At 47.1% G+C, this 27,127-nt stretch overlaps 1 protein-coding gene across 5 annotated transcripts in view; it reads right to left on the minus strand.

The window, feature by feature from the left end:
* camsap3 (calmodulin regulated spectrin-associated protein family, member 3) overlaps nucleotides 1–27,127 on the minus strand; it is a 290,431-nt gene that overhangs the window by 65,016 nt on the left and 198,288 nt on the right. For all 5 annotated transcript variants that reach the window (XM_073069025.1, XM_073069024.1, XM_073069022.1 and 2 more), the window contains 7 exons: nucleotides 24,253–24,391; nucleotides 22,345–22,484; nucleotides 19,948–20,041; nucleotides 17,281–17,329; nucleotides 15,575–15,651; nucleotides 12,156–12,231; nucleotides 8,231–10,331 (listed from right to left, as the gene is read on the minus strand). In XM_073069025.1, coding sequence (XP_072925126.1) covers nucleotides 8,231–10,331; nucleotides 12,156–12,231; nucleotides 15,575–15,651; nucleotides 17,281–17,329; nucleotides 19,948–20,041; nucleotides 22,345–22,484; nucleotides 24,253–24,391 — 2,676 coding nt within the window. The remainder of the gene's footprint in view (nucleotides 1–8,230; nucleotides 10,332–12,155; nucleotides 12,232–15,574; nucleotides 15,652–17,280; nucleotides 17,330–19,947; nucleotides 20,042–22,344; nucleotides 22,485–24,252; nucleotides 24,392–27,127) is intronic.

Genomic DNA, 27,127 nt, shown 5'->3' on the forward strand with positions numbered 1-27,127 from the left:
TTGTGAGAGACCAGGAGTTCCGCGGAGGACAAGCCCCCCTGCGACTAAGAAGGGGGAGGTGTCGGAAAACTTAGGAGATGCTCAGTGAGGGAACGGACTGGAGCCTCTGGAGGAACACGTTCCCAGAGATCAGCCAGGGGACCACCGGGTGCCCACGCCTCTATTCCAGATGGGCTGGTAGGACCCCGTGCCAGTGTGGGTCTACGGATAGAGGGAGTTTACGCAAAAGCCGTTCTGGATACGGGATCGCAGGTGACCTTATTGTACCGGTCTTTCTACAACCAATATCTAAAGCATTTGCCCGTAACCCCATTTGACGCCCTGCAGATTTGGGGTGTGAGCGAGGGTGACTACCCGTACGATGGGTACCTATCGGTGAGATTGGAGTTCTCGGAGGGCAATGTGGGAGTGTCCGAAGCTATTGAGACGTTGGTGTTGGTGTGTCCTGACCCGGTGGAAGCTGGTGGTGTTGCCCTCCTGGTGGGGACTAATTCCCCTGTTGTGCGACGGCTCCTGGGAGCTTGTAAGGAGAAAGCGGGGGAAGACTTTCTGGAGACCCTCTCGGTGCATCCAGTGTTTCGAGCAGTATTCGAAGAAGGGGTTGCCTCCCTAGGACTGGACCCGGAGTGTAAACGAGGGACGGTGTGGTGTACGCAGGCGAGGCCCAAGGTGATCCGACCCGAGGAGGTAGCACTAGTGATGGGGACCCCCAGATTCCCAGGAGTGCCGACGGGCGAAGCCCTGTTAGTAGATGCCCTGGACGATCTTGAAGGGGAGACACGATTTCCGGCGGGGGCGCTGGTGAGGCCCGAAGTGCAGAGACCAGGGGTGGTACATGCGAGGCGTATAGCCGTAAGTGTCAGGAACACCACGGCAAGAGAAATCCCCTTTAAGAGGGGAATGCCGCTGGCACATCTGTTCCCGGTGACGGTAATGTCTAGCGCACCAGTGAGGATCCCTAACGGGGAGGGATCGGAGCATCGAAGGGAGCTGACCGCTGAAGTCTTTAACTTCGGGGATTCCCCTGTGTCGCCGGAGTGGAAACGCAGGCTAGTGGAGAAGATGCTGAAGATGGAAGCTGTTTTTTCTCAGGGCGAGTTTGATGTTGGCTGCTCCAAAAGCACTCGCCACACAATCCGGGTGACGGAGGACACCCCCGTTCTGAGAGAGATCCCAGCGGCTGGCTCCGGCAGATGTTGAGGACGTGTGGCAGCACTTGTGCAAGTTGAAGGAGGCCGGAATCATAGCTGAGTCCCGAAGTCCTTATGCGTCCCCAATAGTGGTGGCACGGAAGAAGAATGGGTGAGTGCGCATGTGTGTTGACTACAGGACGTTGAATCGGCGAACTGTCCCTGATCAATATACTGTCCCAAGAGTCGAGGATGCGCTGGCCTGCCTGAGCGGTGCGAAGTGGTTCAGTGTGCTGGATTTAAGAAGTGGGTATTACCAGATCCCGATGAGTGCAGGCGATAAAGAGAAGACCGCTTTTATCTGCCCGCTGGGGTTCTTTCAGTTCGAACGAATGCCCCAAGGCATATCGGGAGCCCCAGCCACCTTCCAGAGGCTCATGGAGAGAACTGTGGGGGATATGAATCTGTTAGAGGTGCTGGTGTACCTGGACGATTTGATAGTGTTTGGATCGACTTTGGAGGAACATGAGGAGAGGCTGTTGAAGGTGTTGGGCCGGCTTAATGAAGAAGGGTTGAAGCTGTCCCTGGACAAATGCCAGTTCTGCAAGTCGTCGGTTAGCTACGTTGGCCATATCATTTCACGAGAGGGAGTGGCTACTGATCCAACCAAGATAGAGGCCGTGACCACCTGGCCGAGACCCCAGAAAGTGGGCGCTCTGCGCTCAGTTTTGGGGTTCTGTGGGTATTACCGGCGATTTGTGAAAGGATACGCCAAAGTGTGTCACCCGTTGACTCAGCTGTTGTGTGGCTATCCCCCGGTGGGAAAGAAAAGGACGGAGGAACAGAGGCAGGACGCTGGAGGATACTGGAACCCGGCGGAACCTTTTGGCTCGAGATGGGATGATCAATGTGAAGAGGCGTTCCGATCTTTGAAAAGGGCACTGACCCAGGCCCCGGTGTTGGCTTTTGCCGATCCCCAGAAGCCATATGTGCTGCACACGGATGCCAGCCGAGAGGGTCTAGGGGCTGTTCTGTACCAGGAGCATGGCAAAGCATTGAGGCCGGTAGCCTTTGTCAGCCGAAGCTTGTCGCCATCAGAGAGAAACTATCCCACTCACAAGTTGGAGTTCCTGGTGCTGAAGTGGGCGGTGGTGGACAAGCTGGGCGATTACCTATACGGAGCCAAGTTTGAGGTGAGAACGGATAACAATCCTCTCACTTATATTTTGACTTCGGTGAAGCTGGATGCCACAGGACATCGGTGGCTGGCGGCCTTGTTGGTATATGATTTCAGCCTGAGGTACCGCCCCGGAAGCGAGAATGTCGATGCGGATGCTTTGTCTCGTCGGGAGCCGGGGGAACAGGAGAGGGACGAGGAGTGGGAGAGTGTCCCTGCCCCTGGAGTGAAGGCGATGTGTCAGTTTGCTATCACCGTGAAGGCCGAGGGAAGAGGGAGACTGGAATGAGCCGTGGACCATTTGGGGGGTTTTTGACGACGCCATACCCCTAGATTACTGTGACTTGACCGCACTGCGGACTAAACAGTTGCCGGAACTGAGTCCGGGGGAAGTGGCAGCTGCTCAGCAAAATGACCCGGGCATTGGCACAGTGTGGAGAGCGGTCGAGAAGGGGGATGGGGTGTTGGCTGAGAAGGCGAAACACCCATTCGTGCCCCTGTTGTTGAAGGAGTGGTCTCGGTTGAAGTTAAAAAACCAAATCTTGTACCGGGTAACGGCGCCTCCGGACCAACCCCACTGTTGGCAACTGGTCCTGCCGGAGGAGTATCGGCAGGCTGTACTCCAGGCCCTACATGATGATTCTGGACACTTGGGGGTGGAAAAGACCTATGGATTACTCAAAGACTGGTTCTACTGGCCTCCAGGTCCAACGTATAATTCTCCGTAACTTCCGCCACCTCCAACGGGATCCCACTACCAAGCACATCTTTCCCTCCCTCTCTCTTTCTGCTTTCTGCAGGGATCGCTCCCTACGCGACTCCCTTGTCCACTCGTCCCCCCCCATCCCTTCCCACCGATCTCCCTCCCGGCACTTATCCTTGTAAGCAGAACAAGTGCTACACCTGCCCTTACACTTCCTCCCTCACCACCATTCAGGGCCCCAGACAGTCCTTCCAGGTGAGGCGACACTTCACCTGTGAGTTCGGTGCTCCCGGTGTGGCCTTTTATATATTGGTGAGACCCAACGCAGACTGGGAGACTGTTTCGCTGAACACCTACGCTCGATCTGCCAGAGAAAGCAGGATCTCCCAGAGGCTACACATTTTAATTCCACGTCCCATTCCCATTCTGATATGTCTACCCATGGCCTCCTCTATTGTCAAAATGAATCCAAACTCAGGTTGGAGGAACAACACCTTATACCGGCTGGGTAGCCTCCAACCTGATGGCATGAACATTGACTTCTCTAACTTCCGTTAATGTCCCTCCTCCCCTTCTTACCCCATCCCTGACATATTTAGTTGTGTTTTTTTCTCTCTCTCTACCCATCACTCTGCCTGTTCTCCATCTCCCTCTGGTGCTCCCTCCCCCTTTCTTTCTCCCGAGGCCTCCTGTCCCATGATCCTTTCCCTTCTCCAGCTCAGTATCACTTTCACCAATCACCTTTCCAGCTCTTAGCTTCACCCCACCCCCTCCGGTCTTCTCCTATCATTTCGCATTTCCCCCTCCTCCCACTACTTTCAAATCTCTTAGAATCTTTCCTTTCAGTTAGTCCTGACGAAGGGTCTCGGCCCGAAACGTCGACAGTGCTTCTCCCTATAGATGCTGCCTGACCTGCTGTGTTCCACCAGCATTTTGTGTGTGTTGTTTGAACCAGGATGATGCCTGGAGTAAAGACCATAAGACATAGGGACAGAATTAGGCCATTCCGCATTCCCACACAAAATTCCTTCTCTTGGGATTCAGCACCTCCATTTACTATCGTGACATTATACCGTCTATATCTTTGCTATCTCCCATTGTAATTCGAACCCCACGTCCTGGCCACTATTCAGAGGCCTGTCTTAGGGTAGCTTGAGTGAACTACGGCTTTTCTCTTTGGAGCAAATGAGGATGAGAGGCGACTTGACAGAGATATACAAGACCATGAGGTATGGATTGTGGCCAACCAGAGGCTTTTTCCAAGGGTTACAATGGCTAATACAAGGGGGCATGACGTTAAAGTTTTGGGAGAAAAACGTATGGGGGGTGTCAGAGGGAAGTTTTCTCACAGAGAGTGGTGGGTGTGTGGAATGTGCTGCCAGAGGTGAAGGTAGAGGCAGACACAGTGGGAGGAAAGGGTTAGATTGATCTTGGAGTAGATTAAAAGCTTGGCACAACATCGTGGGCCAAAGCCCGTACGTACTATGTTCTCTGCTCCTGAGTGTGGGTCTTCAGGCTCCCTGATGGTAGCAATGAGAAGAGGGTATGCGCCAGACGGCCATCTTGAGGTGTCCTTGATGGTGGGGAGGCTGATGCCCATGATGGAGCTAGCCAAGTCTACAACACTTGGCAGCGTTTCCTGATCCTGTGCATTGGCACAAGATTGGAACCAATGGAAATTTGGGCAGAGAAATGGCAGAAGGAGCTTACGCCAGACCAGTGTGAAGTGTTGCATCTTGGTAGGTCAAACTCAAAAGGAAAGTTCAAGTTTAATTGTCATTCAACCACAGGTGTAAACAAAGCAGCTTTCTTTCAGGGCCAAGGTGCAAACCAAGGTACCAACAGTCATACACAGCACAAGGCACAAAGAGCACATACGTAAGATAGCACTCACACAAAAAAACAAATAGTCCAAGTCCCTGAGTGAGATGCCCTGTAAAATGATGGTGCATCGGGTGTTATCAGCAAGAACAGGCAGTTCACGTAATCAGCTTATCTTTCACTGAGCGACCCCTGGAGGGCAGCAATGATGGGAGGGGCCAATCCCCAAACCAGCATGGACACCACAGTACACCGCCTCCAGCATCTCCTCTGCTGGACGGCTGCAACAGCTTGAGGCCTGCTCCTCGGTGTAACCCAGGCCACGCAGCTCCCCCACCAATAAATAAGGGAAACCGATTTGTAGTACCTTACGTTACCAATGTCCTACAAGGTCTTGCGAATGCAAGAGAAGCATCCAAGACAACCACTTGCCGTTAGACTGCACAACACCTTTGTGCCCTGACTTCAATGTCTTTCTGTAGCAGGCAGTAACACAATCTGCACCAAGACCAGCTCCTCCACCAATGAGCAACTCGCTGATGGGGTAGGACCTGCAGTACCTGAACTTCTTAATGTCCAGCATTGTTTTGTAATCATAAAAAACGATGTTTAAAAAAGACAGAAACACTTTTGGTTGGCCCCGGAGAGGCCGCTGCCTTCTTACTGGAAATCAACAACATTAATGTACAGAGAGATCTTGGGGTACCAGTCCTCAGCTCCCTGAAAGTGGCGACATAAGGAGATAGGGTTATAAAGAAGGCATACGACATACTTGCCTTCAGCAGTCAGGGTGTTCAGTATAACAGTTGAAAAGTCCTGTTGCAGCTGTGCAAAACTAGGTTCTGGCCTCATTTGGACTATTGTGTGCAGTTCTGGTCACCACATTACAAGGAGGATGTGGAGGCTCTGGAGAGGGTACAGAAGAGGTTCACCAAGATGTTCCCTGAGTATTAATGATAAGTAGAGTTGGACAAACATGAATTGTTTTCTCTGGGGCATCAGAGGCCGAATGTAGATATGGCAGATAGCAAGAGAATTTTTTCACCTCCAGGGAGGAAACACAGAGATAGAGGGGAGATGGTCAGTCAGTGGGGTGATGGGAAGGGCAAGCTGGATCCAGGCAAGGAGGGGTGATAGGCAAATGGAGGAGAGAGGGTGGAAATAGCAACAGAAGCTGGGAAATGGGTGGAGGCAATAAAGGGTGGCAGATGATAGGAATCTGAAAGTGGGCATAGAATCAAGTGAGGCATATGGCAACAGTGAGAAAAGGGGACCTCAGAACCAGGCCCTTTGGCCCATCTAGCCTCTGACAAACTATTACTCTGCCCCATCTCATTGACACATACCCAGACCATGGCCCTCTATGTACTTATCTAAACATTTCATAAGGGTTGCTGTAGAACCCACATCCACCACTTCCATTGGCAGCTCGTTCCATACTCGCACCACCCTCTGTGTGAAGATGATCCTCCTCAGGCTTCCCTCAAGTATTTCACCTTTCATACTTAACGTACGACTTCTAGTTCTAGACTCATCCAATCTTCGTGGGAGAGGCCCGCTTGCATTTACCCTATTTACACCCTTCAGAATTTTCTAACCCTCTATCAAATCTCCCCTCATTCTCCTACAATCCAGAGAATAAAGTCCTAACCTATTTAATCCTTCCCTATAACTCAGGTTCTCAAGTCATAGGAACATAGAAAACCTACAGCACAATATAGGCCTTTCAGACCCCAATGCTGTGCCGAACATGTACTGACTTTAGAAAGTCCCAGTAACATCCTTGTAAAAATTTTCCTGTGATCTTTCAATCTTATTGATATCTTTCCCATAGGTAGGTGACCAGAACTGCACACAATACTCCAAATTTGGCCGGGTTCGTGGGGAATTAATTCCATGATTCACTGCTCCCTGGGTGAAGAAATTCCTGACTCAAAGTTCCATTCCAGGCAAGGGAAGGAGTGGCTGGTATCCACTGTACAGCTCTTTCAGATGTGTGCAAAATGATCAGATTTCATTCTAAATTCCTGAGAATATGTTAAACGCCAGCCAATGATAACATGTCACTGAGCATCAATACAAGGGACTTTCAGCTATATTGTGAGCTTAACAATATCCGCAGAGATAATGGCAGATGCAAATAAAGTAATGACATTCCTGGCAGTAGTTTCATTTATTAAACCCACACTTCACTGCTAATTTTTCTCTCACTAAGAGGCAGAACCAATCCCCATCTCATTATAATTGAGGACATTAATTTAATGTTAATATCAAATGTTTCTTGCGGTATGAACTTTAGAGCTAGGGTTTTACACAGATCAGGAGCACTTAAAGAGTGTCAAAATGCCCTCTTCACAGGGCAAGAACTCACGACAGCCACCCTGAGATCTCTCAACACTGACCAGCTTTATCCTGCTACTGGAGACCTGCAAGACTTAACGAGTATTTAAGGAAGAGGTTGGAAAATTCTTGATTGGTCATGGCATGAAGGGATATGGGGGGGGGGGGGGAAGGCAGGAGATTGGGGCTGAGAGGGGAAATGGATCAGCCATGATGAAATGGCAGACACGATGGGCCTAATTCTGCTCCTATATCTTATGGTCTATTCAATTCCAGCCAGGCAGGATGTGGAGGCTTTGGAGAGATTCGCCAGGATGCTGCCTGGACTAGAGGGCATGAGCTACAAGGAAAGGCTGGACAAAGACGGGTTGCTTTCTCTGGAGTGGCAAAGACTGAGGGAACACAGATACACAGATATGAGATTCTGCACATGCTGCAAGTCTTGAGTAACACAGAACAATGCTAGGTGAACACGGGAGAGGAGTAAACAGTCAATGTTTCGGGCCAAAACCTAGGACTGGAAGGGGGCAGAAGCCAGAATGAGAAGGTGGGAGAAAGGGGAGGAGTCCAAGCTGGCAGGTGATAGGCGAGACCAGGTAAGGGAGCAAGTGGGTGGGTGGGGGAATGAGAGAGGTTGGGAGATGAAAGGTGGAAGAGGTAAAAAGCTGAGGGAGAAGGCACCTGATGGGAGGGGGCAATGGACCATGGAGGAAAGGGAGGAGGTAGGGAACTGGAGGGAGGTGATGGGCAGGTTATGAGGGTGGGAGAAGAGGAGGAACAACACCTCATTGTTTGGTAAAAGAACATCCCAAAAACTGCTAACAAACAAAATTTACCACAGAGAGAGATCTACGGATAGGTGACCAATGGCTTGGCTTAAGGTAGGTTTATAATAGAGGTTCTTAAGGGAGCAGAGAGGATCCTGGTCCTACTTCTAACACGTATGCACACATTCAAAAACAACTCCGTTCATGTTAGATACCGTAAGCTATCCCAGTGCTCACTTCGCCCAGTCTTTTGAACAGAAAGTAATGAGAACCAAAGCAAAAGGTCACCAACCTTGAAGAAGAAGCCAACAGACCTCTGCTCCATGTCCATTTGGTCAGTTGTAGAGTCTTTACTGCTCTCCGGGTCATCTTCACCATCTTCAGCACCCTTCAGGGAGGACAGTGGTATCTCGATCAAACTAGTCCTTTTAGTAGAGGAGGCATTTTCCTTCTTTCCGACATCGGACTGACCATCCGGTTGCTCACTTGTCTTTAGAGGTACAATTGGTCCTACTGGCCTAAGGTTGCCTTCATTCTCAAGGTCAAAGGCGGGACTGACTGGATCCACCACCAAGGGTTCACTCGTCTGGCTGCCGACCCTCGCCACTGGACCAACTGGCCTCAGCTTCGGCCTAGCATCCACATCTGCTTCCCTGTCCTGCTCGTCACCAAAACAAATGGAAGACTTGGTCTGCACTGTCACTTGGCTGGGGGAGAATTTTCGGAGGTGGGGCAAGGAGTCGACGCTCTGTGGCGGGGTGAGGACACGGGTCAGGGGTGTGATCTTCAGCTCTACGGGACGGGTGTGCCGTGGGCTCTTGGGAGGGGTCGGATTGGCCTTCTTTGGCGCCACCTGGGGCGATCGGGTCCCAGAAGAGGCAGGCTTACGAGAGGGCGAGGGTGAGGGCGATGAGAACTCTGAGGACTTGGGTGGCTGGAACTCGCGTGTCGGCCTCTGCGTGGAGGACTTGGGGGCAGGGATGACCCACGACTGGGCACCCTTCCTCTCCATCAATGTCTCCTGCTGCTGCTGAAGCTTCTGCATGTCGATCTGCAGCGACGACAGAGCTGAGTTCAGCTTCGCCACGGCATTGTTGTACTCCCCAATGTCCACGTCTGCCTCGGGCTCCTTCGGAGACTCTGGGACATTCAGCTTCACGTGTTTCTCCCCGTGGTTCTTGCCCAGGGTCTCCGCGCCCTTCTGTCCTGCTCTGCCCCCTTTCCCTGCCAACTCCGTTGGTACCGGGCTCTCACTTTCCTCATCATCCTCAATCTTGGACAGCCTCTCCTCCAGGGACATCTTCCTCCTGCCTGGCTCCATTGAGACCCCACTCTCCTCCGCCTCCCCACCGCCCTCCTCCCCCTCTTCCTTCTTCTTCAGCTGCAGGAAGGCGCTCTTGCCCAATCTCTGCCTGTGCTTGGCAAAGATGGCCTCGATCCTTTTCTTCTGCGCCTCGATGGCCCGCCTTTTCTCCTCCAGCCGGATACCCAGCTGGGACATCTCAGACACCAGCGCCTGGTTCCTGCCGGGGCTCTCGTCCGCCCTCTGCGCCCAGGACGCCATGGCCTGGTCGTTCAGTTCCGTGCTGTCGGGAGTCACCTTCTTCATCTTCCTCTCGGCAAAGCTGGTCATCTTCACCCCAGAACCCGAGGAGGCTACGCTCTCTGCCTGTGAGCTCAGAGAGCTCAGGCATGACGTGCACTCATCTTTGCTGGTCAGATCCTTCTCCAGAGCTGGCCTGGAAGAGTCCTCCGCATCCGAGTCCAGACTGTTGTCTCTCAGGACCGAGTCATCGTCCCGTGAAAAGTTTCCGTCTTCTGAGGGGTCATCGCCGCTGATTGTCTGATACCCACCTGGGGCAGGGATCTCAGAACCCTTGGTCGGGTTGCTGGATTTGTACGGAGGATCCAGGTCAACCTTGGATGGGTTCACCTTGGGTTTGAGAAACCCTTCTGTCACATTGGGTCCATGAAGGAAAAAGCCATCTGGTGCTCCTTCGGGGCGGAGCCTGGGCTCAAGTTTATCTGAGTTATGAATTATCTTCAATGCCTCTTCAATGGTTGGCAACTCCATGTAGTTATGATCATCGAGCAACCCATTTTCAACAGCCTTCTGGTGCCCAGGATGCTCTTTGGACAACTGTGACCGTCTGCGAGGTGCCGCTGGTGACAAAACAAGTCCGTTCTCATCACCCGGGGCTGTCTCCTCCTTCCCCGGGTCTTCAGTGCAACCGTACGGTGCTCCCACTAAACTGCTGGATGAGCGGTAGGCATTGGTAGTCAAGCTGTCAGAGCTGATGGACCTCATCAAGCCAACTGGATTACCCATGACCACATCCACGTCACTGTCCAGGCCAAAGGGTATGCTGAAGGAGATAGCCTGCGACAGCGGTCTGCACGGGAGAGAAGATGGCCCTGGTCAGGTTAAGTGGCTGGTTCATGATCTGAAACCCCTGTAGAAGGCAAGTTGTGATTGGACACCTGTTCCCCCTCCGCCACACCCCTCCCCCCTTCACGCACACAGAGGTGCCCTGATTGGACATCCCCAACAGAAGGCAAGTCCCCATTGGACACAAAACTGAAATGGCAGATGGAATCACAAACAAACCAAAAAAAAAATTGGAATTGGAAAGACTACTGGGTTGGGAAGCGGATGTTTTTTTATTCCCTATGAGCTCAGATGGACCATGTACTCTTTCCATGATTGCCACGGAGGAGGTCATTTGATCCACTGAGTATACACCTGCTCCCATCTGTGCCAATCCCTCGGCATTCTCCTGTTCCTATCCAATCTGCCTTTGAAAGCAGTGGCTGGATGTATTTGCACCATACATTCAGAATCAGGTTTATTATCACTGGCATGTGACGCGGTATGAGATCACGCAATGACATCCCACTCTCACTTACTCCGAATGGGAAAAGTTACTTTCCTCACACCTGCCTTTATATTCTTGCCCAAATTTTTCATCATTTTCCCGGGTCCTTGAGATATCTGCTTTTGGGAAGAGTTTTTCTGACCCCTGCCTCCCTACGCCAGAGAGACCAAGTCCAAAGGAGCACCACTGAATTTCATTTCTTGCCCTCTTGAATGACAGTGGTAAATCCAATTCTTGCAGAGAGCAATAACCTTAATTTAGAAAGCAAAACCAAAATATCCTTGTTGCTTTTGTGGCCTATTTCCTCAGATGTTAAATTAGGCCATTTCTCAAAGGGGTAGAGAGATCTTAACAACCTTCCATAGCAACAGAACATGTTAAATTGAATACTGCTTCTTTTCTGCTGAGATCAACAAAACATCATTTAGAAGGGAACACAATGTCTACCATTTTGCTGACCTTTGGTTTTTACCCATCCATTGTACTACTGACATTTAACCTTTGCCCCTCTGACCCCCCCCCCCCCCCACACACACACACACTCCACCTGCTGAACTTGCTATGCACAAGTGTTTGACAGAAATAAACAGAACATTGGCTCACATTCAAAATGGTTCCTCCACCTGTGGCCACTTCTCTCCCCTCCCACTGGGGAGAACATACTGTATGATGATAGAGTCATAGAGTAATACATCACAGAAGCAGGCCCTTTGGCCCACCTGGTCCATGACAACCACACCATCGTCCCTGCTAGTCACAGTTGCTGACGCTTGTCCCGCAACCTCCAAGCTGCTTCCCTCCACATACCTAACCAAATGCCTCTTAAATGTTTCAATTGACCACTTCCTCTGAAAGCTTATTCTAGGTAGTCACTACCTCTTGTGTACAGAAATTACCTCTCAGGTCCCTTTTAAAGCTCTCCCTTCTTAAAAAAGGATCTAGTGCTTTCCAGGCATATATGATAAATAAACTCTACTCGGGCATCCAGCCAGGTACAGGTATTGATTATAACCGACATTTCCAAGACAAACTCTGCCACCTTTATCGGGGATGATGCCTGGGCACGTCTAACCCAGTGGGAGAGCAGAAACCTGATTGGATGAGGACTAACCAATCAGGAGGGACGGACTACAGAGGTACAGTATAAACACCACCAAACTAGACGTGCCCAAATATCATTTCTGATGAAGATGGCAGAATTTGTCATTGAACCTGTACTCAGCTTGAAGGCAGAGAAGAGGTAATTCCTCTCCCCTCGTTTCTGTGCCCTTTTGGACTCCCCAATGCCGGGGAAAAGGCTATAACTTTGCGTTCCCAACACCTGCACCCGGATATAGTTACCTCCTCAGCTGTTTCTTTGTCCATGCCTTTCCAAAAGAATCGACTTGAGACATTGAGGTAGAGTGATGCAGAGGACCTGGGATAATAGGCAGAGGTTTAGAATGTTTGCGTTTAAAAGATGCACAGAGTTTCTTCTTCTCACTTCTTCTGGTCTAGTTACATCCTAATGAACTAGTTGAAGAGCCATTAAATTTCGCTTGCAATAAACCACACAGCCCAACGGAGCAAAGGTGAGGTTGGCCCAACCAACCAAAGGGCTTTTCCAAATGGCAGCTGCTACCAGCCAACCAGCGAGAGTAGCTGCACTACGGATCGCTGAAGATTAAAGAGTAGATCATTTAAAGATTAAAGATCACTTAAGCATCATTAGATCATCAATATTAAAGATTAAAGGTCAACCAGAGGACATTAATCTTAAAGGCGGAAACTGTGAATGATCTGAGAATCTGGGAGGAGACAGGCAAAGAGCCAAAGATGAAATCTGATAGGAGAGGACAAGAGGTGAGAAACAAAAAGGGAAGATGGGACTTAGGAACAAGAGGTCTGGAGGTGAAGAACAAGGGGGGGAGGGGAAGGAGTGGATGATGGCCAGGTTGTTCATGATAAGGGGAAACAGACTATCATCCACTCCTTCCTCTTTCTTGTTCCTCACCTCCTTCCCCTAGTTCCATAGACTACTGTCCCCTCTGATCAGATTTCATTTTCTTCAGCCCACTGCCTCTTCCACCTAACAACTCCCAATTTCTCACATCATTCCCATTTCCCCATCACCTGAACTCACCTCCCCCACCAGCTTGTGCTCCTCACCCTCCCCCCAATAATTTATTCTGCTTCTTCCTTTACAGTTCCAATGAAGAGTCTCAGCCCAAAATGTTGACTGTTCATTTCTCTCCATAGATGTTGCCTGTCCCGTTGACTTCCCCCCACATTTTCTCTGTGTTACTCTGGATTTCCAGCATCTGCAGTATCTCATGTCAAGTTTTACAGAGGCACCTGCTACTAGAACAGAATATAAAGTCAGGGGCTGGAATTAGGAAATAGGGACAAATGTTAGGATGCTTAAAATTGCATTTTTAGTGATAGAGCAACAGAAACAATGTCATGGTGGATAGTGTAATGCTCTACAGTGCCAGCAACCCAGGTTCAATTCCCACCACTGTCTGTAAGAAATTTGTATGTTTTTCCTGTGACTGCAAGGCTTTTCTTTGGATGCTCCAGTTCCCTTCCACAGTCCAACAAACACGTACAGGTTGGTGTTGGTAGGTTGCGGGCACAGTGGCGCCCAGAATCATGGCGGCATTTGCGGGCTGCCCCCAGCACATCCCCGGACACTGCCGATCGTTGATGCAAAGCAACACATTTCACTGTATGAAATCAATGTTCTGATGTGCCTGCGCCAAACAAAGCTAATTTTATTTGTCACGTCCTCACCATTGAGCACATCTACAAGAAGCATTGCTACAAGAAAGCAGCATCCATCACCAAGGGCCCCCACCATCCAGGCCATTCTCTCGTCTGCCTGCTGATTTCGGGAAGGAGGTACAGGAGCCTCAGATGCCATACCACCAAGTTCAGGAACAGTTATTACCCGACAACCATCAAGCTCCTGAACCTGCGTGGACATCTTCACTCGTCCCAATTTTTGAACCGATTCCACAACCTACAGACTCACTTTCAAGGATTCTATAACTCACTTCGTATTATTTTGTTTGTATTTGAACAATTAGTCTTCTTTTGCACAATTGTTGTTTCTCAGTCTTTCTGTGAATTTTTTTCTATTGTATTTCTTTATTCTACAGTAAACTAAGTGACGTTCTTCTACAGTTGCTCAGTAGAGAGCATCCAAACAAGCTGTATCACTGTATGGTAAGCTACACTGCGGTAGCCCGACACGTCACCAGCACCAGCCTACCCGCCATCAATGACATATATACAGAAATGTGCTCACAAAGGGCTAATAACATCATGAAGTATCCTACTCACCCTGCTCATGGTGAGTCTCACTCCAATCAGGAGGAAGCTACAGAGAATCCACACCAGACTCAAACACAGTTACTTTTCCCTTTCCTTTCCCAAACACCTCCATCCACACTCCCAACTACCACTACTTTATTATTTTCTGTCAGGCTAGTGTCACTTAATGGACATACAATCAATCTATGCATATAAGCTAACTAACGTATTTATATTTACTGAGCTTTTTAATTTTTGTATTCTTTATCTTATTGTGTTTTTTTAAGCTGCATCATATCCAGTGTAACAATCATTTTGTTCTCCCTTACACTTGTGTACAGGAAATGCCATTAAAGAATCTTGAAACACTTGAATCTTGAAAATCTTGAAATTTTCTTTGAACTTTGAACACAAAGAGGTAAATAACAGATATTTTCTTTTTTGAAATGCACAGAGCCTTGACGGTTTAAACAAAGCAATCAATATAATTTTAGTCCTTTGCTGATCAGGTGTGTGTGTGTGTGTGTGTGTGTGTGTGTGTGTGTGTGTGTGTGTGTGTGTGTGTGTGTGTGTGTGTGTGTGTGTGTGTGTGTGTGTGTGTGTGTGTGTGTGTGTGTGTGTGTGTGTGTGTGTGTGTGTGTGTGTGTGTGTGTGTGTGTGTATGCGTGTGTGTGTGTGTGAGTGTGAGTGTCTCTGTGTGTAGTCCTAACAGCAGGTAACAATTAAAGAATAACAGGGAACTACAGGAAATTGCAAGGAAGTTCAACTGGACTGCTCCAAAGAAATATTGCAACCGCAAAGCAGCTTATTATCATCAATGTATGGCCGAATGGAATTACTGCAGAAATGCTTAAGTTGTTTCAAATTGAATCCTTTCTTGGACTCAGGAGCATTAACGTCACCATTCATCTAAGACATTTTCCTGCTCAAGTTTAATACGTCACTCATTGCTGGGTTTTTTGTATGTTCTCCCCGCCTAACCACATGCATTTACTCCGGGTGCTCTGGTTTCCTCCTACATCCCGAAGATGCACAGGTTAGGTAAGCCAGTCGTGGGCATGCTAGGTTGACACCGGCAGCTTGGTGACCCTTGCAGGCCGGCCCCAAAATCATCCTCAGACTGCGCTGGTCATTGATACAAACAACGCATTTCACTGTACGTGTGACAAATAAAGCTAATAATCGTAAAGAGCAAGTCAGGGCTTTGAACTGCAGATAAAAGTACACCAGATAACCTTAAACCCCAATAGCTTCTGAGCACTGCCAGCAGTAAATTGCTGCCATAAGTGTCCCTGCAAGGCAATTATCCAAACTGAGAAAACGTTAGCTTTGAGGCTGTTGTTCCAGCAGTGTAATGGAAATTAATTTTCAATTCCGAAACACACTGGGATAAATCCAAGCAGGCTACATCTGCATTTCAGGACCAAATACCAAGGGAAATCAATAGGGGAAGGAGATTTCATTACCTGAGGTGTTCCGACCCGGAGAAGTCTGTTGGACCACAGGCAGGAACGGCTGCTTAAGCAGGAAGGCAGGAAGATGGCTGAAATAAGCAGATAGGATGGAAATCAGTGGAAGTGATTAGTGTCTGTCACGTGTTCCAAGCAGTCTGGGTAAAGACAGTTGATTGCTTTGGGCATTTACTCGCTTTGTGACTGGACTAGTTCAATGTAATATACAGCCACTGACACAGCTCTGGAGATGCAGCACAAACCCTCAACCTAGACTTGCTGCAGCTTGCAGGAAATAAGCAAGTATTGCACAGTGTTAATAGTCAGAATTTGACAAGGAGACACAGACTCCATAGTGTCCAAGACATTTTCAAGGAAGGCAGGGTCCATCATTAAGGGCCCCACCACCCAGGACATGCCTTCTTCTCATTGTTACCGTCAGGAAGGAGCCTGAAGGCACACACTCAGCGATTCAGAAACAGCTTCTTCCCCTCTGCCATCCGATTCCTGAATGGACATTGAACCCTCACTACTTCTTTTAAAATTTGTGTTTTTGCACTACGTATTTTAACTGTTGAATATACAGATATAACTACTGTTATATAGATACAGATATAAACTACTATAGTTTTTATTTCTATATTTATCAGGTATTGCGCGGCACTGCTGTATAAAGTTAATGAATTTCACAACATGTGCTGGTGATATTAAACCTGATTCTGAATATATGACCTGTGAGGTCTTGCGGCAACATTACAAAAAACGTTCAGGCTACTGCTGGAGTACTGTCTGTTACACTATAAAAAGGATGTGACCGTACAGGAGAGGATGCACATGAGTGTCACCAGGATATTGCCTGGGCTAGAATGGGGAGGGAGTAGCAGGTTCGTTATGCTTTCCTTGGAGCAGAATAATCATAAACACAAGGGATTCTTCAGATGCTGGAAATCCAGAGCCACGCACACAGAATGGCGACAGAACTCAGCAGGTAAGCCAGGATCTATGAAGGGGAATAAACAGTCAATGTTTCAGGCCAAGACCAGGACTGGAAAAGAATGCAGAAGCCAGCACAAGAAGGTGAGGATGAGGGGAAGAAGCACAAGCTGGAAGGTGATTGAGACTGGGTGAGGGGGAGAAGGTGGGTGGGTGGGTGGGGACGGGGATGGAGTAAGAGCTGGCAGGTGATTGAGACTGGGTGAGGGGGAGAAGGTGGGTGGGTGGGTGGGGATGGAGTAAGAGCTGGCAGGTGATTGAGACTGGGTGAGGGGGAGAAGGTGGGTGGGTGGGGGTGGGGATGGAGTAAGAGCTGGCAGGTGATTGAGACTGGGTGAGGGGTGAAGGTGGGTGGGTGGGTGGGGGTGGGGATGGAGTAAGAGCTGGCAGGTGATTGAGACTGGGTGAGGGGGAGAAGGTGGGTGGGTGGGTGGGGGCGGGGATGGAGTAAGAGCTGGCAGGTGATTGAGACTGGGTGTGGGGGTGAAGGTGGGTGGGTGGGTGGGGGCGGGGATGGAGTAAGAGCTGGCAGGTGATTGAGACTGGGTGAGGGGTAATTCCACAATGGAAGCCCTAGGTCACCACCCCAACAACCGTTAGAGATACCAAGTGTGAGTGACTAACAGGGTAGCCACTCCTCTCCTGCTTTGTACCCTGCATGTACTTAGTGCAGATACGGTCTGGGAAATTCTCCTCTGCTGTAAGGACCACCCAGACTGAAGACCTACCTGCCACTGTCAGCTCCAGTCGGTGTGTTGGGCCCACTTGCTGGCAGATCTGCAAAGAGAGACACTGGGTTGGTTCCTGCTGCCACACATCCAAACGAATCACAAAGGCATCCCCTCGAGCTGAGCTCCTCCCATCGGAACTTGCAGAGGATCATGACCCATTCCATCCCCTCTATTATAAATACAGGAGATTGTAGGATGTCTGGATCACAGGAGGTTGATCCCCCACTTATTATCTGATCTTCACCATCAGACCATAAAACATAGGAGCACAATTAGACCATTCAGCCCATTGAACTGCTCCAACAATCCACTGTGGCTGATCTATTAACCCTCTCAACCCCATTCTCCTGCCTTCTCACCATAGCCTTTGATGCCCTTACTAATCGAGAACCTATTAACCTCTGCTTTAAATATAGCCAATGACTCATCCTCCACAGCCACCTGTAGTAATGAATTCCACAGATACACCAAGCTCTGCTTAAAGAAATTCCTCCACATCTCTATTGTAAAGGGACAGCCTTCTATTTGGAGGCTGTGCCATCTGGTCCTAGACTCTCCCACTTTATGATAATTGCCAATAATCTGTCACCTATATTGACAATACAGTTGAGAATATAGGTGGATATTAGTAAGATTGCAGATGCCACCAAAATTAATGGTAAGATCACAATCAATTGGGAAAGAGGGTTCAGGAAAGTTGGATGAAATTTAAGGGTCAAGGATCAACTTTATTCACCATATACATTTACACGTATTAGGGATTTGCTGTGGTGTGGTGGTGTGACATGCAACTAAAAACGACATTTGACAATTATAAGAATAAGGAAATATATAAAAAATATACTTAGAGGTTAAAGAACGGATATGGAATAAAATGTGAATAAATACACCAATACCAGCATGTATTTACAATGTAAACAGCATTACAAAATGTGCGGTGCAGTGACAGGGGTAATAGATAGAGGTAGGGGGCGGTAACTAGAATGGTTAATCGTATTAACTGCATAGGAGAAGAAACTTTTAAGATGGTATGAAGTTTTGTTTTAATAACCCCATAGCACTTTGCAAACGGGCACTTTTGTAGAGTAGGTAGTGTCCACAATGATGTTCCTGCCCACTTCTTTGTCCTAAACACGTACAAGTCCTACAGTGATGTTAGACTGCAGCCAATTTACTCAGATAAATGTGAAGTCGTGCATTTTTTGAAATTGAAAGCCAGGGCAAGACTTGCACTGTGTATTGCAGGGCCCTGGAGAGTGCTGTAGAACAGAGAGACCCTAGGGTACAAGTCCAGAGTTCCCTATAACTTGTAACACAGTTGTCAGTGGTGAAGAAGGCATATGGCAGGCTTGTCTTGGACCAATGTGGCACTGAGTGCAGGAGTTGAGATGTCACGTTACAGCTGCACAAGAAGTTGGTGAGACCACACCTGGAGCATTGCGTCTGGTTCCTGCTGTCGTGCCGGGGAGGATGTGATGAAGCCGAAGCAGGTGTAGAAAACATACAGGACTGGAGGGCTGGAGTTAGAAAGTAAGACTGGATAGGTTAGAACTACTTTCCCTGCACCACAAGAGGTTGAGGAGCAATTTAAAAGTTCCATAATATTATGAAGTACATAAATAAGGTGGATGGTCACAAATATTTTTCCAACTAGGGGAGTCTAAAATGAGAGCAGAAGGATTTAAAGGAGGCCTGAGGGGCAACATTTTGCACAGAGATGGTGGTTTGTGTGTTCAGCAGAGACAGGTGTCATTGTCACATTTAAGTGTCATTTGGGCATGTACGTGGACAGGAAACGTTTAGAGGGATATGAGCCATGAAAGCAGGTAGGCACCTCGGTCAGCATGGATGAGTTGGGTTGAAGGGCCTTTATCTGTGCAGATACGGTAGATAGATAGATAGACACTTTACCGATCCCAAAGGAAATTACAGTACCACAATAGCATTACCAGTGCACAGATATACAAACATTAGAAGAGAAGGAAGAAAGAATAAAAAATAAACTACCTCAAGCAGTTCAACAGAGAGAGTCATCAATTCCCCAGCTACAGGTTGACTCAATACAGAACCTAAAGACCGAGGGTAAGAATGATATATAGCATATATGCTATATATCATATAGCTCTCTTTGGAGCAGCGCAGTTGTCTTAGTCTATTACTAAAAGTGCTCCTCTGTTCAGCCAAAGTGGCATGCAGAGGGTGAGAAACATTGTTCAAAATTGTCAGGATTTTCCATGGGATCCTTTGTTCCACCACAGACTCCAGTGCCCCAGTTTGGCTCCCATCACAGAACCAGCCTTTCTAATCAGTTTATTGAGCCTGTTGGCATCACCCGTGTTAATGGTGCAGCCAGTAGAGTCACAACTCCAGAGATCCAGGTTTGAACCCAGTCTCTCTGGTTTTCTGCAACAGGTGTCAAGCCTCTTGAATCCGGCTATTTCACAGATTGCATCTTTTCAATGGAAAGTGTCTCATCTCTAGTCTGAGTATGAGATGAACAAGCCTCCTGTTTCTTTGTCTTTTTTAGTTATTTATACACTTGATATGTTCTTGATACACTTAATAAAACAGTGATAAACACAAGGTTTTACACCCCACCCTTGACTTCCAAAGAACCACTGGATCAATATCACCAGATGCACCACCATGAGAAATATTGCTTACCTTCCAGATCCGAAATCTCTCTTGGGTGGACAAATTCAGGTTTCAGAATTTCAAACCACCAGAACAGTTCAGCCACAAATGTCAAAATGTTAATCTGTGAAGGAAGACAAACACGTGCAATGCATCAGCCCAAATCTCCCAGTCTACTAACAGCAGAAAACAAAGGAGAATGGAAGCGGAGCTGGCTACTGGCCCCATTAAACTTATTTCTTTAGACCAAGTACTTGCAAACCATCTCAGAAGGAAGTTCTCATGTTCTATCTGACTCTTCGGGGGGGTTAGCACAACTTGCAGAGTGGAGGAGATGATCTGATTACTGCCCCTGATTATGACCACTTCCCACAGACACTCCCCAACCTTTCCCAACATCCCTTCGGACAAGACTCCAGAATGTTCAATAATACTCAAGATTTTTAAGATTATCTTTATTTGCCACATGAACATCAAAACATCACAATATACAGTGAAACATGTCATTTGTGTTAAAGACCAACACAGTCCAAGAATGTGCTGCAGGCAACGCAAAAGTTTGCCATGCTTCAAGTGCCAAAATAGCATGCCCACAACTTACTAACCCCAAACTGTTTGGAATGTGGAAACTGGAGCACCTGGAGGAAACCCATAGTGTCTCAGGTAGTAAGTACGTAAAAACTCCTTAAAACTTCAGTGGTGGGAATTGAACCCCGATTGCTGGCGCTATGAAGCATTACGCTAACCGCTCTTCTATAATGCCATCCACCCCCTTCCGCAGTTCCACAGAAACCTGCCTCACTGAGGTCTTGATCCAGCTACCACCCTAAAGAGCACTGGTAGATTGTACTTGGTGGGAGTCACTGCTAGAGCTACAAGTTTGCTACATCACACAGCCATTGAAGTGGCCCAGATCAGGTGAAACTCTGGTCCAGTGTCCTATCTGCATGTTCAGGTGAGATTAGCACAATTTGGAGAGTGGTGGAGATTATCTGATTATTCCCCCCCTGATTATGACCACTAAAAGGAGATTAAAAGGAAATTTGCTCATTATCCCCGATGGGATTACGGGAACTGAGCCAAACCAGGAATATCCAAAAGACACAAATGTCTAGAAAAAGTTCTCTCAAAGAGTTGGAGAGGTTGATCAGAAAAAGCTGCGGAGGGTTGCAACCTCAGCCAGCTCCATCATGGGCACAACCCTCCCTACCATCGAGGACATCTTCAATAGGCAATGCCTCATCCATCACTGAGGACCCCAACCATCCAGGACAGGCCCTCATCTCTTTATTACCTTCAGGTAAGAGGTACAGGAATCAGAAGATACACACTCAGCGTTTTAGGAACAGCTTTTACCTGGCTTCTGTTAGACTATTAAGTGTCTCCTCGTATAATAAGGTGATCTCATTACCTCCCCCTCCATCCACCCACCTTTCCCCTGTCATCTGGCTTCACCTATCAACTATCAGACTGTCTTCCTCACCCTCCCCCTACCTTCATATTCTGGGTTCTGCCCTCTTCCCTTCTAATCCTGATGAAGGGTCTTGGTCTGAAACATTGACTGTTTATTCCCCTCCATAGATGGTGCCTGAGCTGCTGAGTTCCTTAAGTATTTTGTGTTTGTTGCTCCAACCTTCCATCATCTCCTGAATCTTGTTATTCCTCTTTTGCGCTATTTATTTTTGTAACTTTTAGTGATTTTTATGTTGTAGACATAAAAATTGTCACGAACTATGCCACTGATAATTCTAAAGATGTAATCGTTCACATGGGGAACTCTCCCAAACCCAGCTGCTAAAGGAGCAGGTTTGGGCATGGGGACAGCAACCCCATTGGTAAAAACCCAGCACTACAGAAACGCCAACAGAAGCTCCAAAGTCCTCATCCCTGCAAGAGGAAGGATACACCATTTAGGGGTTACACCGGGAGACAATGTGAAAGATTGGCCCAGGACAGAGGACTTGGGTGTGCTGGTGTCAACAGCCTATGCCTCAGTAGGGGTGATGGAGGGGTAAACGTAACTGGACTCACTGGGCCAGAAGGCCTGTTACGATGCTGTATCTCTAAACCTGGCTCTGATTCTGAATCTCTGAGAAATTTTACCAATCCCATTCCTGAGATATTCACCAATAATCCATAGATACAGATTTATTTATATTTGTGCCATTTATTTATTTAACATGCGTACATCAAAGTGATTACATCATTTGCATACTCTTCCACATGCCATTAACAATCCCTGCTGACCACGTTTAATCCCTCTGCTCGGGAGAGAGCTACCACGTGGAAAGACAGCAAAGCAGGAGCAGGATGAGCCAGCCATTGCCCAGCCCTAGCTGATGTCACCCACTGACTGTGCCACTCTCCACTGTCACGTGCACCAGGTTACCACTGACTGACACAGCCACATGCAGATCAACCCATTACCTTCAGCAGTGGTGGGGTGTAGAGCATATCCTCCAGAGCCAAGTGAAAGCAACTGCCCAGGTACTCCTGCGTGAAGTCGACAATCAGCTGGAGATTGTAAAGGCTGTCAGCTACAGACATGGTTTCCTTCAGGCAAATGTCTGCAAAGGTAGAAGGATAAAGGGAAGGTGCAGAAACGTTTAAAGAATAATCATTACAAACACTAGCATGCAAGCAGTAATCTGAGGCAACCTAAACTTTGTTTGTCACACGTACATTGAAACATATAGAGAAATCCACCATTTTCTGTCGTGTTGCTATGGCTCAGCCCGCAAGCGTTACCACATCTCCGGCACCAGCATAGCATGCCCGCACTTCACTAATCCCAATCTGTATGTCTTTGGAACGTGGGATGAAACCAGAGCGGTGGGAGGAATCCCATGCAGTCACTGGGGGAACATTCAAACTTGTTACAATCGCGCCACTGCTTTACATACAGCGGTGCGAATCGATACTCCAACGGTGACTGCGCTAACTGCCACGCTATCGTGCGGGCGTTCCGTGTTCCTCCCATCTTCCAAAGACGGACGGGTTAGGGTCACTGAGTTGTGGGCGTGCCATGTTGGAATTGGAAGCATGGCAACACTTGTGGGCTGCCCCCTGCACATCTTAAACTGTGTTGGTCATTTATACAAAACAACACATTTCACTGTAAGTTTCGATGGACTTGTGAACAAATAAAGGAAATCTTTCATCCCTTTTAATCTTTACCCTGATGTTGGTTAGAATCAAGGTAAAAGTCAGGGTATAATTTATTATCCAAGAAGATACAGTATATGTCACAACACTGGCTGTTGATCAGTCTTTGATACATATAGTTTTTCATAAATTCTACTGCATTTCTTTATTTTCCTGTAAATGCCTGCAAGAAAATAAATCTCAGGGTAGTGTATGGTGAGATGCAAGTACTTTGATTATAAATTTACTTTGACTTTCACTTTGGATTTATAAGAAATCAGCTTTGTTTTTGTTCTTCTGCACAGGTGCACTTCCAGATTTCACTGCTGAGAATCCCATCAAATCTGCCACCTTTAATGCTACAGTTTAATCCCACATTGGTGGGATTGTCCCAAGTTCCTACAGAGAGTGCTTGTTGCAATATTCTTGTTTTACCTAGGACATACACAACAGAAAGCCAAAGGCTTGGTGAAATACAGAATGAACTTTGAAAAGTCCTGCTTCAGAATTCAAGAGAGAATTGTCAAGAACTTCAGAGATGAGGTGGGAAATGAAAAATGTCAGGGTGCTTTCTGGACAAATTAGGGGGCCCCAGCGAGCTCCAGGGTCGGAGGTCTATGTGAATCCAGAGATGGAGATCTGGAAGTCAAATTCCCATGATCGGCAAGTGCTGAACGACACCGTGGGCCAAAGGGCCATCACTGTACTGTGTGTGAAGAGCATTCTGACACGGAAGCACAGGATCGGAAGCAGCTACAGAAGGTTTCAGACTCAGCCAGCTCCATTACAGATACAACCCTCCCCAACAGCAAGAACATCTTCGAGAGGCAGGGTGCATCCGTCACAAGGACCCTCACCATTGGAACATGCCCATAGCTCATTACTACTGCTGGGGGAGGAGGTACAGGAAGAAGCTTAAAGAAACACAGTCAACATTTTAGCAACAGTTTCTTCTCCTCTACCATTGATTACTGAATGATCCATGAACACTACCTGGTTATTCTGTTATTTTTGTAATTTATAGCAATTTTATGTGCTTGCAGTGTACCATCGCAATAGCAAATTTCACATTATCTAAGTCAGTGACTTATAAATACAATCCATTTTGGAGGAATGCCCACCCACGCACCGTGCCCACATTCATCTCATTTTGCTTGTATCCGTTCCCATTAACGCACAACGCTCACTCACCTTGCAAACGCAGCACGTCAGGACAGTAGTGGTGTATGAGGGCTGCCACTGCACATCCATTGGCAAGGTCCTTCAGCTGTGTTACTGAGGGAAAGCAGGGAGTCTGTTTGCTTAAAACTTTGTCCTTCCTGTAACGAATCTGGTCAGAGGGGAAACACAATCTCAGGTTCGGAAACAGACCGAGCGAGGCGGGAATGGTGGTGGGGTTCAAGAGGGAAACTACTGCCAATAACAAGGATTGAAATAGCCACTAGTATGTTTTAATTTCAGGAATAAGCAGCCCAAATGGACAAAACTCGGACCTTTCCTTCAGCATGTCTGGAATTACAGCTATGGCATCCAGTACTGTGGACTGGTTGGCCAAGAACAAGGCGAGAAAATGAGAGAAAAATTATAGGGAAGCTGGAAAACAAATTTCTTTCAAATTACCACTATTAAAAGTAAGAAGTGACTGGGTGGAGGGTGGTGCATTGACAAGCTAAAAGCCCAAGTTTTCCATCGTTAACTCTGTAGAATAATGTGCCTGTAATAAGTGGGCCTATCATGAAAACTGTCTTAATTTATTAACAACAACTTCCTTTAACTTCTCCCAGTTTAGTCAAGAGGGCCATGCTCTCTTCTCAATGCTGCCATCAGTAAGGAGGTACTGAATCCTTAATGTCCACAGCACCCAGTTCAGAAACAGTTATTACCCTTCACCATCAGGCTCCTGAACCAGCTTGGATAACTTCACTCACCTCAACTCTGAACTGATTCCACAACCTATGGACTCACTTTAAAAGGACTCTACAACTCATGTTCTCAGTGTTATCTATTTATCTATTTTCTTTATATTTCCACAATTTGTCTTCTTTTGCCCATGAGTTGCTTGTCAATCTCTTTGTGTGTAGTTCTCCATTGAGTCTACTGTTTTTCTACTGGGAATGCCTGCGAGTAAATGAATCTCAAGTTCGTATATGGTGAGAAGTACAGACTTCGACAAATTTACTGTTAACTCTATTGGGAGCTGGTCTGCGCATTGAGGAGGACCAGTGAACTTCATAACTAACTTCTTACTTGTGCCAGCGTCACAGTTACGCCAAAGCTAAAATGAGCAACTTCACACATATCCAGCGCTGATGAGATTATTTATTTATTTAATGATACAGCGAGGAATGGGCCCTTTGGACCTTTGAGCTGCATCAGCCAGCAACCCCCTAATTAACCCTAGCCTATACACAGAACAACTTACAATGACAAATTAACTTACTAACTGGTACATCTTTGGGCATTCTATGGGGAAAACGTACAAACTCTTTACAGAGGACAATGGGATCGAAATCCAAACTCCAATGCCCTGAGCTGTAACAGCGTTGTGCTAACTGCTACACCACCTTGGCGTCCTTCGTTGTACAAGGAATCTGCTGTGCAGAAACTAGCATGCTTCAGACGCTCTTAGACATAATACTTATCTCAATAAATAAATAGCATCCAAATAAATCTTAGACCAAAAAGACTGGAGCCCTGGGTCCCACACCACCAGGTTCAGGAGCAGCTATTACCCTACAACCATCAGGCTCCTGAACTGATGTTGTAAACTGCACTTATCCCAATGCTGAACTAGTTCCACAACCTATCGACTCACTTTCAAGTGCTTTACAACTCATTATTATTTATTTACTTTTAAAAAATATAATTTGCATGATTTTCATGTTAATTGTTTGTGAGTTTGTTATTTATAGTTTTTCATAATTTCTATTGAATTTATTTGCTTTCAACAATCATATCTCACGGTAGAATATGGTGACATATAGTGCTTTGTTAATAAATTTATTTTGAAATACTTTCTGGGACACTCTTGCATAAAAGTAAAATACATTAGAACTTTGTGAGCAAAAGGAATCCCATCCTCAAAAAGTAGTTCTTTTAATCTAATGTCTAATCTAATAAAATTCTAATACTGTACTGCGCAATACTGACTGAGTAGGTTAGTGGTTTCAAGGGCACTTAGTCCCTTACTTTACAGTAAAACATTCTTTCCACATTCTAACTCACAACTTTGATCACTGACACAGAATTTGTCCGCTTGTACCACCACACACAAGCAACCTCTGAAAGGTCAAAGTTCAGGGCAGAGTGGCCTTAAGGCACATAGCGAGTACCTTTCCTTCAGCAGGTCATGTGACATATATACAGGAAAACAGGAGGCAAAATTCTCTCAAATTACAAGTTTGGCTTCCAGCTGGCTGGTTGGCCAAGAAAAAGGTGAGAAATCTAGAGCAAAGTTACTGGAAGGCTGGAAAACAAACAAAATAGTGAAATATTCACTATTAAAAGTGACTGGGTGGGGGGGCTGCTCAGCTGAGACTCAAGGATGCTGAATGCGATTATGAAGTGTGTAATCATACTGTGAATCACAGTGTGATATCCTCTGCAGTGTACAATCTGCTTTAGGGCAACTCTCTAAAGCATTTGCAAAGTATTAGACAAACTGGGTCTAAAGATGTCACAAAATAGAGAGAGTACAGAGGAGATTTACTAGAATGTTAACTGGGTTTCAGCACCTAAGTTACAGAGAAAGGTTGAACAAGTTAGGTCATTATTCTTTGAAGCGTAGAAGGTTGAGGGGGGACTTGATAGAGGAATTTAAAATTATGAGGGGGATAGATAGAGTTGATGTGGATAGGCTTTTTCCATTGAGAGTAGGGGAGATTCAAACAAGAGGACATGAGTTGTGAGTTAGGGGGCAAAAGTTTAGAGGTAACACGAGGGGGAATTTCTTTACTCAGAGAGTGGTAGTTGTGTGGAACGAGTTTCCAGTAGAAGTGGTAGAGGCAGGTTCGGTATTGTCATTTAAAGTAAAATTGGATAGGTATATGGACAGGAAAGGAATGGA

The sequence above is a fragment of the Hemitrygon akajei genome, chromosome 16, assembly GCF_048418815.1.
Source record: "Hemitrygon akajei chromosome 16, sHemAka1.3, whole genome shotgun sequence".
NCBI classification, from domain to species: domain Eukaryota; kingdom Metazoa; phylum Chordata; class Chondrichthyes; order Myliobatiformes; family Dasyatidae; genus Hemitrygon; species Hemitrygon akajei.